Source organism: Emys orbicularis, chromosome 9, assembly GCF_028017835.1.
Source record: "Emys orbicularis isolate rEmyOrb1 chromosome 9, rEmyOrb1.hap1, whole genome shotgun sequence".
NCBI classification, from domain to species: Eukaryota; Metazoa; Chordata; order Testudines; family Emydidae; genus Emys; species Emys orbicularis.
This window is the reverse complement of record NC_088691.1, coordinates 19,944,307-19,957,815: the sequence shown is the minus strand read 5'-3', so window position 1 is coordinate 19,957,815 and position 13,509 is coordinate 19,944,307. Positions and strand designations below refer to the sequence as shown.

The 13,509-nt window shown below is 41.3% G+C and overlaps 1 protein-coding gene across 1 annotated transcript in view; it reads left to right on the top strand.

Annotated features, from left to right (window-relative positions):
• Window positions 1-1,455: 1,455 nt before the first annotated feature.
• The window catches only part of ATP7A (ATPase copper transporting alpha), a 47,234-nt gene continuing 35,180 nt past the window's right edge, over window positions 1,456-13,509 (top strand). The window contains exons 1-2 of the mRNA XM_065410981.1: window positions 1,456-1,464; window positions 9,281-9,421. Of these exons, the coding sequence (XP_065267053.1) occupies window positions 1,456-1,464; window positions 9,281-9,421 (150 nt within the window). The remainder of the gene's footprint in view (window positions 1,465-9,280; window positions 9,422-13,509) is intronic.

The following is a 13,509-nucleotide window of genomic DNA, read 5'->3' as shown; positions in this document are numbered from 1 at the left end:
CACATGGAGTGCAGTCAATAATTATTGTGCCAGTTGTGATTATACTGCATGTCAAGCAATAGATCTGCATTTTAGTGTCCAGACTATCATTTGTGTGCATTATTGTTCTTAGCCCCTTTCACAGTACTGATCTCAGAATTCTTGTTTTTGTAGTAGTTGTAGAAGAATAAAATGTCTTTTGTTTGTTCCACCTATTTATTCATTTTTGTTGTTTGGCCCTCTGAGGTAGTAGCTCATGATTAGTCTAGTTCATGCAAGTGTTAATACCGACTTCTGCACTAGCCGTAAATACAAACAAAGCCAGTGGCTGCTTGGGGCCCCACATTCCCTGCAGACTCCACAGTCAGCAGACTGACCCTGTCTTCTCTATCAATGAGACCAGGAGAGAGAGAAAATAGCTTCCTGCCTGACATCATCTTCTCTTCCCAAACCAATCCCCAGCAGCAGGACCAAAGGCAGAGGTAACTTTTGTTATTTCTGACCCTCCACCTTAGAAGCAGGACTCCAAACTGCTCAGCCTGTTGCCCTTGCAAACCAGTCTTGGTTGGGATGAGAGGATGAAACCAGAATAATCTATTTTAAATGTTTTTTGCAAGACGCATGTGGTATAAACACTTTGCAGTTCTGGTGAAAGTCTGAATAACTAAAAGTAGGAGCACTGCTCGTACTCACTGTTGATGTCTGTGGCGGAAATGTTAAATCATAGAGCCAGGTTTTTAAGGGTCTTGTGACTTTAAGATTTTCCCTGCCTCTTGGCTAACATTTGCTGCATACAGCTCTGAATTTGGCTAGGACAGGGTTTCTCTAACAGGGGTCGCCGCTTGTGTAGGGAAAGCCCCTGGCGGGCCGGGTCGGTTTGTTTACCTGCCCCGTCTGCAGGTCCGGCCGATCGCAGCTCCCACTGGCTGCAGATCGCTGCTCCCAGCAGCCCCCATTGGCCCGGAGCAGCAATCTGCGGCCAGTGGGAGCCGCGATCGGCCGGACCTGCGGACGGGGCAGGTAAACAAACCGGCCCGGCCCGCCAGGGGCTTTCCCTACACAAGCGGCGACCCCTGTTTGAGAAACCCTGGACTTGGATGACCAGATGTCCTGATTTTATAGGGACAGTCGTGATTTTTGGGTCTTTTTCTTATATAGGCTCCTATTACCCCCCCACCCCGTCCCGATTTTTCACATTTGCTGTCTGGTCACCCTAAGTTTGGCAGATGCCTTGATGAAAAACTGTGCTGTCGGATACCTATCATGGAAAGTTGGTGTTAAAGTTTAGAGAGATTAGCTAGTCTTAATTGAGGATTTCAGAGGAAATGTAAGGAAAGCAAATCCAGAAAGTCTCAACTCTTCAAACTAGTTTTTATGCTTGTTGTGAAAGTTAAATATGGGGTACTGTAAAGATTAATTTCTTTGGATCTTTCTCACATTCCAAAAATACTAAAATCCTAATAGAACTAGAAGTTTATGTTACAGGTGTTGTATGTTGTGAGCAAAGAGGTTTGTCTTGAGTTATGTTGCATTGTACCTCACTCTCTGCCAATCCTGACCTGAGACTGGGAATTAACCCATCAGAAACTAAATGCAGAGTACTAAATTCAGAGGAATTGTGCTGTACCTAGTTCAGAAATCTGTTCAAGGGCATTTGGTCAGCAGTCTGGCATTCAGTGACAAGCTCTCTACTAGAAATCAATAGCATGAGGATAATAAGTTATAAGTGAAAGCTTTTAAAAATGGATGCATAATTAACAATTCAATATTTTACTTTTTTATTTTTTTTATTTTTTAGGTTTGTGGCTAGGTTTGCTCTTTACTTTTTCATTTCAGGTTGTATCTTTTAAGTAGTAATCTTGCAACTACAAGGAAGCAAGTAACATACACAAACTGGACAGCATTTAGTTACAGGTTGTATCTTTTAAGTAGTAATCTTGCAACTACAAGGAAGCAAGTAACATACACAAACTGGACAGCATTTAGTTACAAACCTCTATAGTGCCAAGGTTCTATTGCATAAGATCACATTGATCATAATCTTCTTTGCAGAAATACTGAGCAGTTTGTAAGTTATGGACAAACTCAGATCTGATTTACCATTCTGTTTTGTTGAAACTGAAATAAAACTCTGGCAAAATTCTAGCTTGAAGAATTTTAAGAATAATTTGAATCTATAGATCTGTGGGTTTTAACTTTTTTTTATTTATGGACCTCTAAAAAATTTCGAATGGAGGTACGAACCCTTTTGGAAATCTTAGACATAGTTTGTGGACACCTAGAGGTCTGCAGATCACAGACTGAAAACCACTGCTATAGATTTTTTAAAGGAAATTGTAGCTGAAAATAAATACCGAAAAATGTTGCTGATGGTATTCAGACTGGGCCTAATCCACCTCCCCCCCCTTTGAAATCAGTTCTCTGACAAAAAAGAAACTTTGTTAACATGGAGTTAAGATTGCCTTTTGGTATCTTTCCAGAATGTCTTGTTCAGCAACACCAAACCTCTGAAAAACAGGAAATACAAAGTTAAGGTACATGTCAATGAGTCTTTAACTCTGACTCTGGACCTGGCAATAGCCACTGGGAATTATCTACATTTACTCCCACTGTATTCACTGTGTTGTATAGCTGTATTGAATGGTGGAGGGAGCAGCTTGGCATAGTTGGGATTATGGTAGGAGGAGATCTGGGGGTCTCTTCCCCTTTGTGTGGAAAGGGATCGGCCACTCTCTCTCTTCCCCCCCCCCCCGCTCCCCGTTTGTGTGATCAAAGTCAGAAGATGCATGTATTTCTTGAGAAATTAGCATGCCTCATTTCAGAGATGCTCTGTAGCAGTGGTCCCCAACACGGTGCCCGCGGGCGCCATGACATCTATGTGCGCCAGCTTACTGACAAGGGAGTGCCCCGCCACCGAGGAGTGCGGCCGCCGAACAAGCAGCCGCTGAAATGCCGCTGAGAAGTGGCAACGTCAAGAAGCGTCACCGCAGAACTGCCGCTGCTTTTCGGCGGCATTTCGGCGGCGATGCTTCTTTGCGTCGCCACTTTTTGGCGTCTGCTTGTCCGGCGGCCGTGCTCTTCGGCGGCTAGTCGTCAGGCGCCCGCCACACTGAAAAGGTTGGGGACCACTGCTCTGTAGGGTCAGAAAGTTCTGTAGCTTGTGTCAGTAGCAGTGCACTTATCCTGGGGATTATGAGCAGTGAGGCCTCAAATGAGACTGCTCTGTGGGTTTAATGATAAATATAGTGTTAAATAGCATCCCGTGCGTAAGGGTGAAGGGATTATAAAAGGGAGTGAAGGTTTTTTAATATTTAGCAGCTGTGTTGTTGTTTCTGTGGGCTAAATGCTTGAGTGTAGGGCAGGTGTAGGTAGCTCCTGTTCAGTACAGATCTCCAAAACCTGAGTTTTGTCTTTACCAAAGAGAAGGCATTGTGACAGGTTCCCCTCCCCCCCAGGGTGCTACCTGGGACTGGGGTACCACTGAGTCCACCTGACCCACCAGCCTGGGCTCCCTTCACACTGTATTGCTGAGGCAAGTCAGCCAAGTCCTCCCTCAGGCTTTAGACTGCACTTTACCAGCACACATACAGGTAGGGAGAGACACATGCTGAGATCAGCTCTGCATGGAAAAACTCGGCTAAGGAATTGCCCAGTACTCAAGTGCATGCCCCCCCCACCCCCCACCCCCCAGAGGGTAGACCCAAAATTGTACCATCTTGCACTGCACAGAGCACTATATAGCCTATGCTCATGAAATTTGCTCCTCCCTCAATGTGGAGAGAGATATGCAACAGCTTTTTGCCCCCCAGTTATGAATTCCACACACTAGGTTTCAAACAAAACAAAAACAAGTTTATTAACTACAAAAGATAGATTTTAAGTGATTATAAGGGAGAGCAAACAGATCAAAGCAGATCATCCAGCAAATAAAAAAAAACGCAATCTAAGCTTAAGATACTAAAGAAACTGGTTACAAGTAGTAATTTCTCACCCCAAATATTGTTTTAGGCAGATTGCAGAGATTCTTGAAGGCCAGCTGCACTTCCCTGCAGCTTAAACCTTCAGATATTTCATTCACAGACTAGACAACCTTCCAGCCTGGGCTCAGTCCTTCTCCCCTCGTTCAGTCTGTTTCTTAGATGTTTACAGCAGCCATCTTGGGCGGGGTGAAGAACCAACCCTGATTATGTCACTCCCCTACCTTAAATAGGTTTTACATATGGCGGGAATCCTTTGTCTTCCAGTGTGAGTCCCACCTCTGGTCAGTGGAAAAATACTAGTATTATCATGGAGTCCAGTATCAGGTGACTTGATCACATGACCCTGCAGCCATAACTCAGAGGCTGTTTGCAGCATTCCCAGGAAGCCTTTCCCAGTGAGAGATTAGCATCTTCTATGACCTATTGTTCTTCCTAGTGGCCATTTCCAGCCATCAATCTAGACTGATTTCATTCTGTCTAGTGACCATTTCCCGGGTGTAAACATATTTGTAATAGGTGCATCGATAACATTTCTAACTTCAGATATAAAAATGACATATGCATATAAATATGATAATCATATTCAGTAAATCATAACCTTTCCAGTGATATCTCAGGTGCCTTATCTTGCACAAAATATATCATCATTATGCCATACTCATATCATAATAATATTACTATGAAGAATATGGGGCGTAATGCCACAGGCATTAGACTTTGTCCTATAGTGGTCACGTACCCTTTTCCCTGAGTGTTCTGCAATATCTGCAAAGGCAGACTGCAAGTATGTGTTAAGGATGTGCCGGAACATTGCTCAAAGAGGTCAGAGTTAAGGTTGTCTTGGAGTATACCTTAACTCTGTATTTCCTGGTTTTCAGAGGTTTGAATTTTGCTGAATTTGACATTCTGAATGGCCATAAGATACTACCCGGCAACTTGAGCTCTGCATTAACAACAAATTACAAGACAATCTGAGTAGATGTGCAGATTTTAGAGCACGTAAGAAAGTCAATCTTTAAACAGAGAGGTTTTCTTAACTGTAATTATAGCAGAGTGCCAGAAACATCCCATTGTCTTCAAGAGGAATTGGATTGAGCCCCTTGCCAGGTTCTAGTCATTTTGTGCCCAAACCTGCAATGTGTTGGTTTCATTTCTCACTTATTTCAGTTGCGGTTGAGGGCACTCAGCTGTTGTGTGTTCTCAGCTCATTGCAAGACTAATCCCTTACCTGCAGTAGCAGAAGCCTTCCAAAGAATTACTAAATGCATTGAAGTATGGTGATTTTAAACTAGGTTGTTCAAGTTTTGTAAGGGTATGAACCGAACAAATCGGAGAATCATTTCTAATTAAATATTTTAAGTTAAAAACTTTGGAAATGTTTGACGTAAATGTAATGAGATAAGTAAGTGCTTTAAGTAGGGCTGTACCCTAAAAAGTGATTCTGTTAAATTAGTGTGTGAGGCTCTATATTCACTAAGTTATGCATCATCATCAGATGAACTCTTTTCTAGCAAAGTTATGCCATATGAAAAAATTTAGTTAGTTGCCAGAAACTTTATCATTACCAGCTTTGCACTTAAAAACCTTTCAATAAGTGAAAAATGTTAATGCTTGTGTGCTGGCATTTCATCATTACTCTGTTTTACATTTTAAAAAGGCACCAGATTAATTCCTTTACATGTAGAGTTTTTCATGCCATTAATTTTGTGTGTGGCATTTATTAGTTATATAAATAACTATACAACACACTATATGCTTGGGGGGTGAAGGGGTCTATGCCAAGCAAATAACAGGCACTTTGCCCTGTCCAGTGATGCAAACTAGTACAGTATAGAACAATAAAATAATGAGGACTGAGTAGTGGGGATTATTGTGATTGGAGCACATCACAGGATAGAGGGGTTTAACGAGATTTTTAGAGGAGGAAGGTTGGCATACCTTAGTGGGAAGGCCATTCTGGGGGCACACCCAAAGTCACAAGTGACTAAATGAGTGAGATATAAAGGGAGTGTAGAAGTAAACCTTAGAGGGAGTGTATTGGAGAAGATAAGGGCAGAGAGATAGGCAAGATCCATTGTAAGCTAATTGTAATGTGAACAATAAATATGTCAAGCTATATTAATGTATTACAGAATTAATATTTACATTACTGGAAATCCCAGCATATACACACGCTATGTTAGTCACTGATGTCTAGGGGAAAAGTGGAGAAAAATTCTGCTGATAAACATTTTTTTTTTATTACGGAGGATGTTTGGATGAAAAAGGCCTTTTGTTTGAGTTCATGTGTAGCTGCTGCTTATTCCTCACCTGAAATCCTTTTTCTCGGTTTGTTGTGGAAAGAAATAATCTTTACTGAAATTATTTGTTGTGTAATAAACCGGGTTCTGAATTTGGGTAACAAATAAGCAGCAGGTGCAGATGAACTTTTAAAGATCCTGTTTTCCCTATGAAAATTTTCTAGTAATATAAAGAGGAGGGGAGAAAAAAAACGTGAAATTTGTACTAGAGATGCTCCCCCACTAATTAGGCCACCTTCTTTCTCCCGACTGTTGCAGAGTATCCACAAACACTGACCCTAATTCAGGAAAGCAGTTATGAACATGTTAAGTCTATTTTTATTCAGGAGAGTGCTCAAGAGTGTACTTAAGCATTCTCCTGAATATGAATAGGGATGTATTTTTGAACTGGGAGCACATTGAGTACAGTTCTGCCCCCTTTCATTAAAAGACTACCTCCATGAAGAAGCCAATTACCATCAGTCACTTGGGTAGTCACTTAAAACAGGTTTCACTGTATAGCAGCAGCATTATGTGGAAAGTAGGATGTCTTTCTGAATATTCCCTTGGGGTGTCAACAGGGCTATAAAATGGCAGAAACATTCCTGTGGTTGACCTTGAAAGAGCATGCTGAGGCAACAGTAAAGAGGGAGATAGTTGTTAAAACTTAGTTTTATAAAATAAAATAATCAAATTAAGAAATTCCCATATTCCTTAAAGTTAATTTGTTTTGTGCTGTGTTTATGGAGCCAAAACCCACCAATTTATGTAGCAAAACAAGGAAGCTAAGACACCTATTTGTCATGTTTGTGTCCAGAGAGCTGGATGAATACAGCCATTCATGCTTCTTAAAAATTGATTTTTGATCCCATTTATTCTTCTCACACCCAATAGTGGCTGCCTGACAGACAAGTTCCTTAGAGCAGTGTTTTTCAAACCGTGGGTCACGACCCAGTACTGGGTCGCGGCATGCAAGGCGCTGGGTTGCCTTCCTCTGGTCAGCACCTCCAACTGGGACGTTAAAAGTCCCGTCGGCGGTGCTGCCCAGCTAAGGCAGGCTAGTGCCTACCTTTTCCGACACCACGCTGTGCCCCGGAAGCGGCCAGCAGCGGGTCTGTCTTCTAGGTGGAGGGCCACGGGGCTCCGCGCGCTGCCCCCACCCCAAGCACCGCCTGGTACATATCAATTTCTTCGTTAAATTGACGAACTTGTATAAGCTTGCAACGTCCAGTGGGCATAACTGGACACTACAAGATGGAGGTTCCTAGGACCAGAGGTATTGGCTAGTGTCATTCGCTTGCAAGTAGCTGGGAGGAGCTTACATGCCAGAGGCTGTGGGTGAACAGCCCAGGAGTGGGGTTTCTCACAGCAGAGCAGGGCAAGTCTGGCTCCCAGAGTCAAGGATTGGAGTGGCCTAGGAGATCACTAGTCCAGACAACGCCAGAGGGGAACATCACAGAGGGCATCAACAATTTTCTTCAACTGGGTCCCCAGAAAAAAAAAGTTTGAAAACCACTGCCTTAGAGAGACAAGGTGGGCGAGATAATATCTTTTACTGGACCAGCTTCAGTTGGTGAGAGAGACAAGCTTTCGAGTTTACACCGAGCTCTTTTTCAGATATGTTCATTGTTACATTTCCCCTTCACTTTGAAATCTTCCGAGGAAAAACATATATTTTTAGTTTGTTGAAATGGATGCTAATTAGACCAAAGTGTCACTCACGTTTCATCTCATTATTAAGCATGTAGGCTTCAGAAGAGTTTCAACTTCTGTGTTTTTTCTTGTAATAGTCATGTATGTGAGTTCAAGATAAGGGATAATCCTGATATTAAAGTGGTTACTTGACAATCTTTGTGCTGTTCTAGTAGATTTCAAAGCAAAACCAAGATATTTTCATGCCCTTGTGTCATGGGGAGGAACAGCATATTAATTCTGAATGAATTACAGGAGGCAAAGACTCTCTGCAAAACCAGTTTTATGAAACATTTTGAATGTTATACTGTAGTTTAGTTTTCCTGCAATAAATTCCCATACCAGCGAAGTACTTAAGCTTGTGGTTTGCTTTAAATGTATGAGTAGTCCCATTGAAATCATCTACACACTCTGCTGTCTTCATTGATGTCAAACATTAGGCAGTTAATTATTTTTTTCTTCGGCAATTGCTCATACTCTTTCCTGGTCAAATGTCTGTTGTAACTTTTATTTATAAAAGACATAAATTCCTTCCCCTTTTTCTCCTTGTTTCGAAGCTTATTCTTGTTTTCTACGACTTAATTTTTTTTGCCAATGGCTTGCATAATCTAAATATTTTGCTTCAAACTCTACTTTTGTTTGTTTACTTCTCCTAGTTAAATTTTCAAACTTGAAAATATAGTTTTAATGACCTTCTATTTAATTATTTGGTTCAGTACATTTTAGCATTTACACAAACAGAAATGAATGCAACATCCTGCTAAGTAGTAGTAAGTAGAGCTGCCTCAAGGACATGTCAAAAAGGCCCCCTATCTTTTACAGTTCATTTCTTAGGACTACATTCAATATGGTTGCTGTTCTTATTAGTCACACAATAGTGTGTAAAACAAACAGACCTGTGGAAGATTAATTCTCTTCTCGCGCATTCTTCTCTCCTTCAGATTTCACTCAGTGACGTGGTAATTGACATTACAAAAAGCCACATCTTATTGTTTTTTATTAACTCCTTGCTTGGAGGTAGAACACTAGTGATTCAGAGCTGATACATGCAATTAAATTGTCTTGGCTATAGCACAGAGCAAGTTTTAAATGTATGAACTCTTTTCTTAGTAAGTATATACTTCAAAGGTGAAGGATTTATGTAAATGGTTAAAGGATTCCTTTAGACATCTATTTCTCTGCAGTTCCTTACCCCCACCAAGTTGTTACTTGTACTTAAATTATATGTTCCCAGTTACAATATCTATTTAATCTTATGCAGGTCACCTTGTTTTAGACTTTCAATGCAAATATGAGGTTGGATTGCTTTTTCTTTTTATTCATGTCTCAATATTTCCTTTTGACTGATAGGAATGTGAAGACTCAAGCAAAATGGATCCGTCAGTGGTGGCAAGATCTATGGTAGCCTTCGTGGAGGGGATGACATGCAATTCTTGTGTTCAGACCATTGAACAACACATTGGGAAAATGAATGGAATTCACAATATCAGAGTAAGTAACTCTACCAAAGTCTCCTACATGATATGGTTCTAATGGGAGAAGCCATAATAACGATTGATCTGAAGTATGCAGCAGAGGAGGAAAGGACTTTAAAAGTACATAGTCATTTTATTACCTGTGGATCTGCTGTTTAGAGTGGCTTTGGCATATTTCCAGTGCCAGAGAAATGCAGAGATATACTTTTCCTGCAATTGATGACAATTCATTTCATGTTTTTTCTAAAGCACCTTTTCTCTCATACTTAACCAAGTTCAGCAATGTAATGTATAGAAAGCAGAGGAGAGGAAATTATGTAGAGTCCAAAAGAAGAGAGCAGATAGAGGTCAAACGACAGGAAAAGTGGTGGTGTTCCACTTTTAATCCCAGTATAATAGTAGTAATAACACTTAGCTCCTACGTAGGGCTTTCCATTAGATATCTCATAGCACCTTTACAAAGGAGGTAAGCATCATTATTCTTATTTTACAGATGGGGGAAACTGAGGCACAGACGTGAAGTGACTTGCCCCAGGTCTCCTAAATCACAGTCCAGTGTTCTGTCCCGTTGCCTTCCTGTGGCTGTTTTACCCTAAACCTCTTCAGGTCTTTTCTTCCAGACTGGCTATGTAGTGAGGCAGCTTGGATAGCCTGTGAAAGGAGGGTGTGCCTTGAGTGGCTCAGTAAATCCCAAGCTAATTAACTATGGTGCCTTTCACCAGGCAAAGGAATGTCACTATGATGTGGAATTTGAGAGTGGGGATGGAGAGTAATGCAAGGGAAAGGTGAGATTCTTGGTGTCCCTGCCAGGCATTCAGAATTCCCTTTCCTTTTTACTGTGTTTATATGGGAATGGGAGGTGGTATTAGTTGCATCGTGATCTTTTAAGGGGAAAAAGTAGTTCTCCTTCTTCTTCTTTATTAATTTAACTATTGCTATACAAAAGTGTTTTTAAAAGAGGTTGAGCTTTTAGCAGAAATAATTGATCTACTTTTAATCAAAACTTAATATCTTCAGAGTTTCTGGCTCAAACAAGAAATCCAGCTTTTGTAACATGGGCTATTCTGGGGAAAAAAGCAAGAATCTGTCTATCTTGAAACAAAACTCACTGGGGAATATTTTTAACATGTAAGCTGTTCTGTTCTAACCAATACATCCATTTTACAATATGTTTACAAATAATAAAGCAATTTTACACTTTATTGATCCATTCTAGTCTTGTGACCTGTTGTTTGGTGCCAGAAGGCATATTTAATCCTACCAATTACAGCAGCAGTGTGCTGTTAATCCTAACTGCTTGGTGCATAGGTGAAGTTTTCCCCTGCAAATTGAGGTTTTAACATTCTGTGGCAGTTAAATAATCCTGCATAAAACAATGTACCCCTGCTTTCTGTAGGGAGGTATTTCCATCTTAATAGATGTGGTCTAGACAAACATTGGGCTTGCTAAAACAGTGGAGCCTGTTCTTTGGCATGTGGTCACTATAACTAGCTGTGATGTGCAGCTGCTTACCAGAGGATATGGTGCAGCCAGCTAGTACAAGTTACTTCTGCCTAAACTAGGAGTTGGTGCTGTCTACAGAGATCTGTGAACAACAGTGATATTTACACTAGATCCTACTTTTGATCTGCATTGGTGACTTAACAGAATTTGAACTTGATTGATTCTGGTAACAAAGAACAGATCTGCTGGCAAAATCAATAGTTCATTGTTTTTAGCAAGGGAGATACTACTTTAATAGTAACATTGAGCACATGTTGCGATCAGACCAATAAATAAACCTCCACTAAACCTAAGTAAAATGAAGAATCGAAATGAATGAAAAATACTGTCTGCAAAATAAAATTATTTTAGTATTTTTCCCTTGGTGCATTTGGAAAATTACCTGAAAGGTTTGACCTTCTAGAATGTCAACATTTTATAGTTTAAATTGTTCCACCCTCCTCCTGAAAATTTTACACAGAAGCCTGTGCTGGGAATGATTCATGACCTTCCTGAAGATAACATACTCTGTATAGCCTCATTAGTAGCAAGTACACTGTGAAATGGGTGTTTAAAAGAAAGGCATTAACCACTTTGTTTTGAAACAGTGGGATAGAAATATTATTCTAATACACCTCTTGCCAAGTCATATTTGGCAAAAAATATATTGTAGAGACTAAAAGTTTAAGTGGAAGAGGCTTATAATGAAAATCAAGAGGTCGTAGTTAATACTTAGTCCACATTACAGAAACAAAACTTTGAGTTAGGTGGACAGATTTATTCTTCCTTTGGCCCATGTGTAATCTCTGTCAATAATAAGGCACTGTTGTGTTTAAGGGTTATCAGATAGGCCAGCAAAAGAAGCATATGTTGGATGTCTAATGCAGCCACACAGAGCTTTAATTTGGGTTATGTTGTTTTGTAATTGCAAGAAAACCAATAAACTACTGTATCCTTGTTATTGATTCTGCCAAATTGCATAATTGATGACAGAAAAGGAGAAAGGTGGTCATTAAAATGATTAAACTGATGTAATTTGATCACAGCAATGGTCTCCTGGTTGTTTTCTGCCCAAGGAAAAGATAAAATTGGAAGATAATGTGTTGGGCCTGTGACTGGTATTGGTTTGCCCTTTTGGAAATTGAAATAATAATGTTTGACTCCATGCCACTTGGAAGCAAATTAAATTGGGGATATTTGTACTGTGTGACGTGAAAGATTAGGAAGTCTGTGAACCTCTAAAACTTAAAGAAAAAGGATACCTTTTTCTTTAATGGTTCTCATGTTGAATTCTAAAGCTGTGTCTCATTCACTAGATTTTGATCCTCTCTATCCCTACTTCTAAGGCCTGGTCTACACTACGGGGTTAGGTCGAATTTAGCCGTGTTAGGTCAATTTAAAAATGAATGCGTCCACACAACCAACCCGGTTCCGTTGACCTAAAGGGCTCTTAAAATCAACTTCTGTACTCCTCCCCGGCGAGGGGAGTAGCACTAAAACTGACTTCGTTGGGTCGAATTTGCGGTAGTGCAGACGCAAATTGACGGTATTGGCCTCCGGGAGCTATCCCAGAGTGCTCCATTATGACCACTCTGGACAGCACTTTGAACTCTGATGCACTAGCCAGGTACACAGGAAAAGCCCCGGGAACTTTTGAATTTCATTTCCTGTTTGGTCAGCGTGGCGAACTCAACAGCACAGGTGACCATGCAGTCCCCCTATCATCTCCGTCCCTGAGGTTATCGCAGATTAGAAGGTGAAAAAAACGCACTCACGTTGAAATTTTTTCCGAACTCATGCAGTCCTCCCACACTGATAGGGCACAGCTTAATTCAGTGACAGAGGCCAGGAAAGAATTAAGTGAGCATGAAGAGCAGAGGCAGGACGCGATGCTGAGGCTAATGGGGAACCAAATGGACATGATGAAGTGTCTGTTGGAGCTGCAGGAAAGCCAACAAGAGCACAGACCCCTGCTGCATCCACTGTATAACCGCCTACCCTCCGCCCCATGTTCCATAGCCTCCTCACCCAGACGCCCAAGAATGCGGGGGAGGTGGCTCCGGGCACCCAGCCACTCCACTCCAGAGGATGGCCCAAGCAACAGAAGGCTGTCATTCAAACAGTTTGATTTTTAGTGTGGCTACAATAAGCAATGTGACCTTGTCCTTCCCTCCTCCCCCACTCCACCCAGGCTACCTTGTCCGTTATCTCTCTTTTTTTTTATTATTAATAAAGAAAGAATGCATGGCTTCAAAACAATAGTTACTTTATTTCGAAGGGGGGAGGGTGGTTGGCTTACAGGGAATTAAAATCAACAAAGGGGGCGGGTTTGCATCAAGGAGAAACACACACAACTGTCACACCGAAGCCTGGCCAGTCATGAAACTGGTTTTCAAAGCCTCTCTGATGCAACAGCAGTGGTGACGGTGAGCTGAGCGGGCTCCATGCTTGCCATGGTATGGCGTCTGCACGGGTAATCCAGGAAAAAAGGTGCAAAACGATTGTCTGCCATTGCTTTCACGAAGGGAGGGGCGACTGACGACATGTTCCCAAAACCACCTGCGACAATGTTTTTGCCCCATCAGGCATTGGGTGCTTCACCCAGAATTCCAATGGGCGACG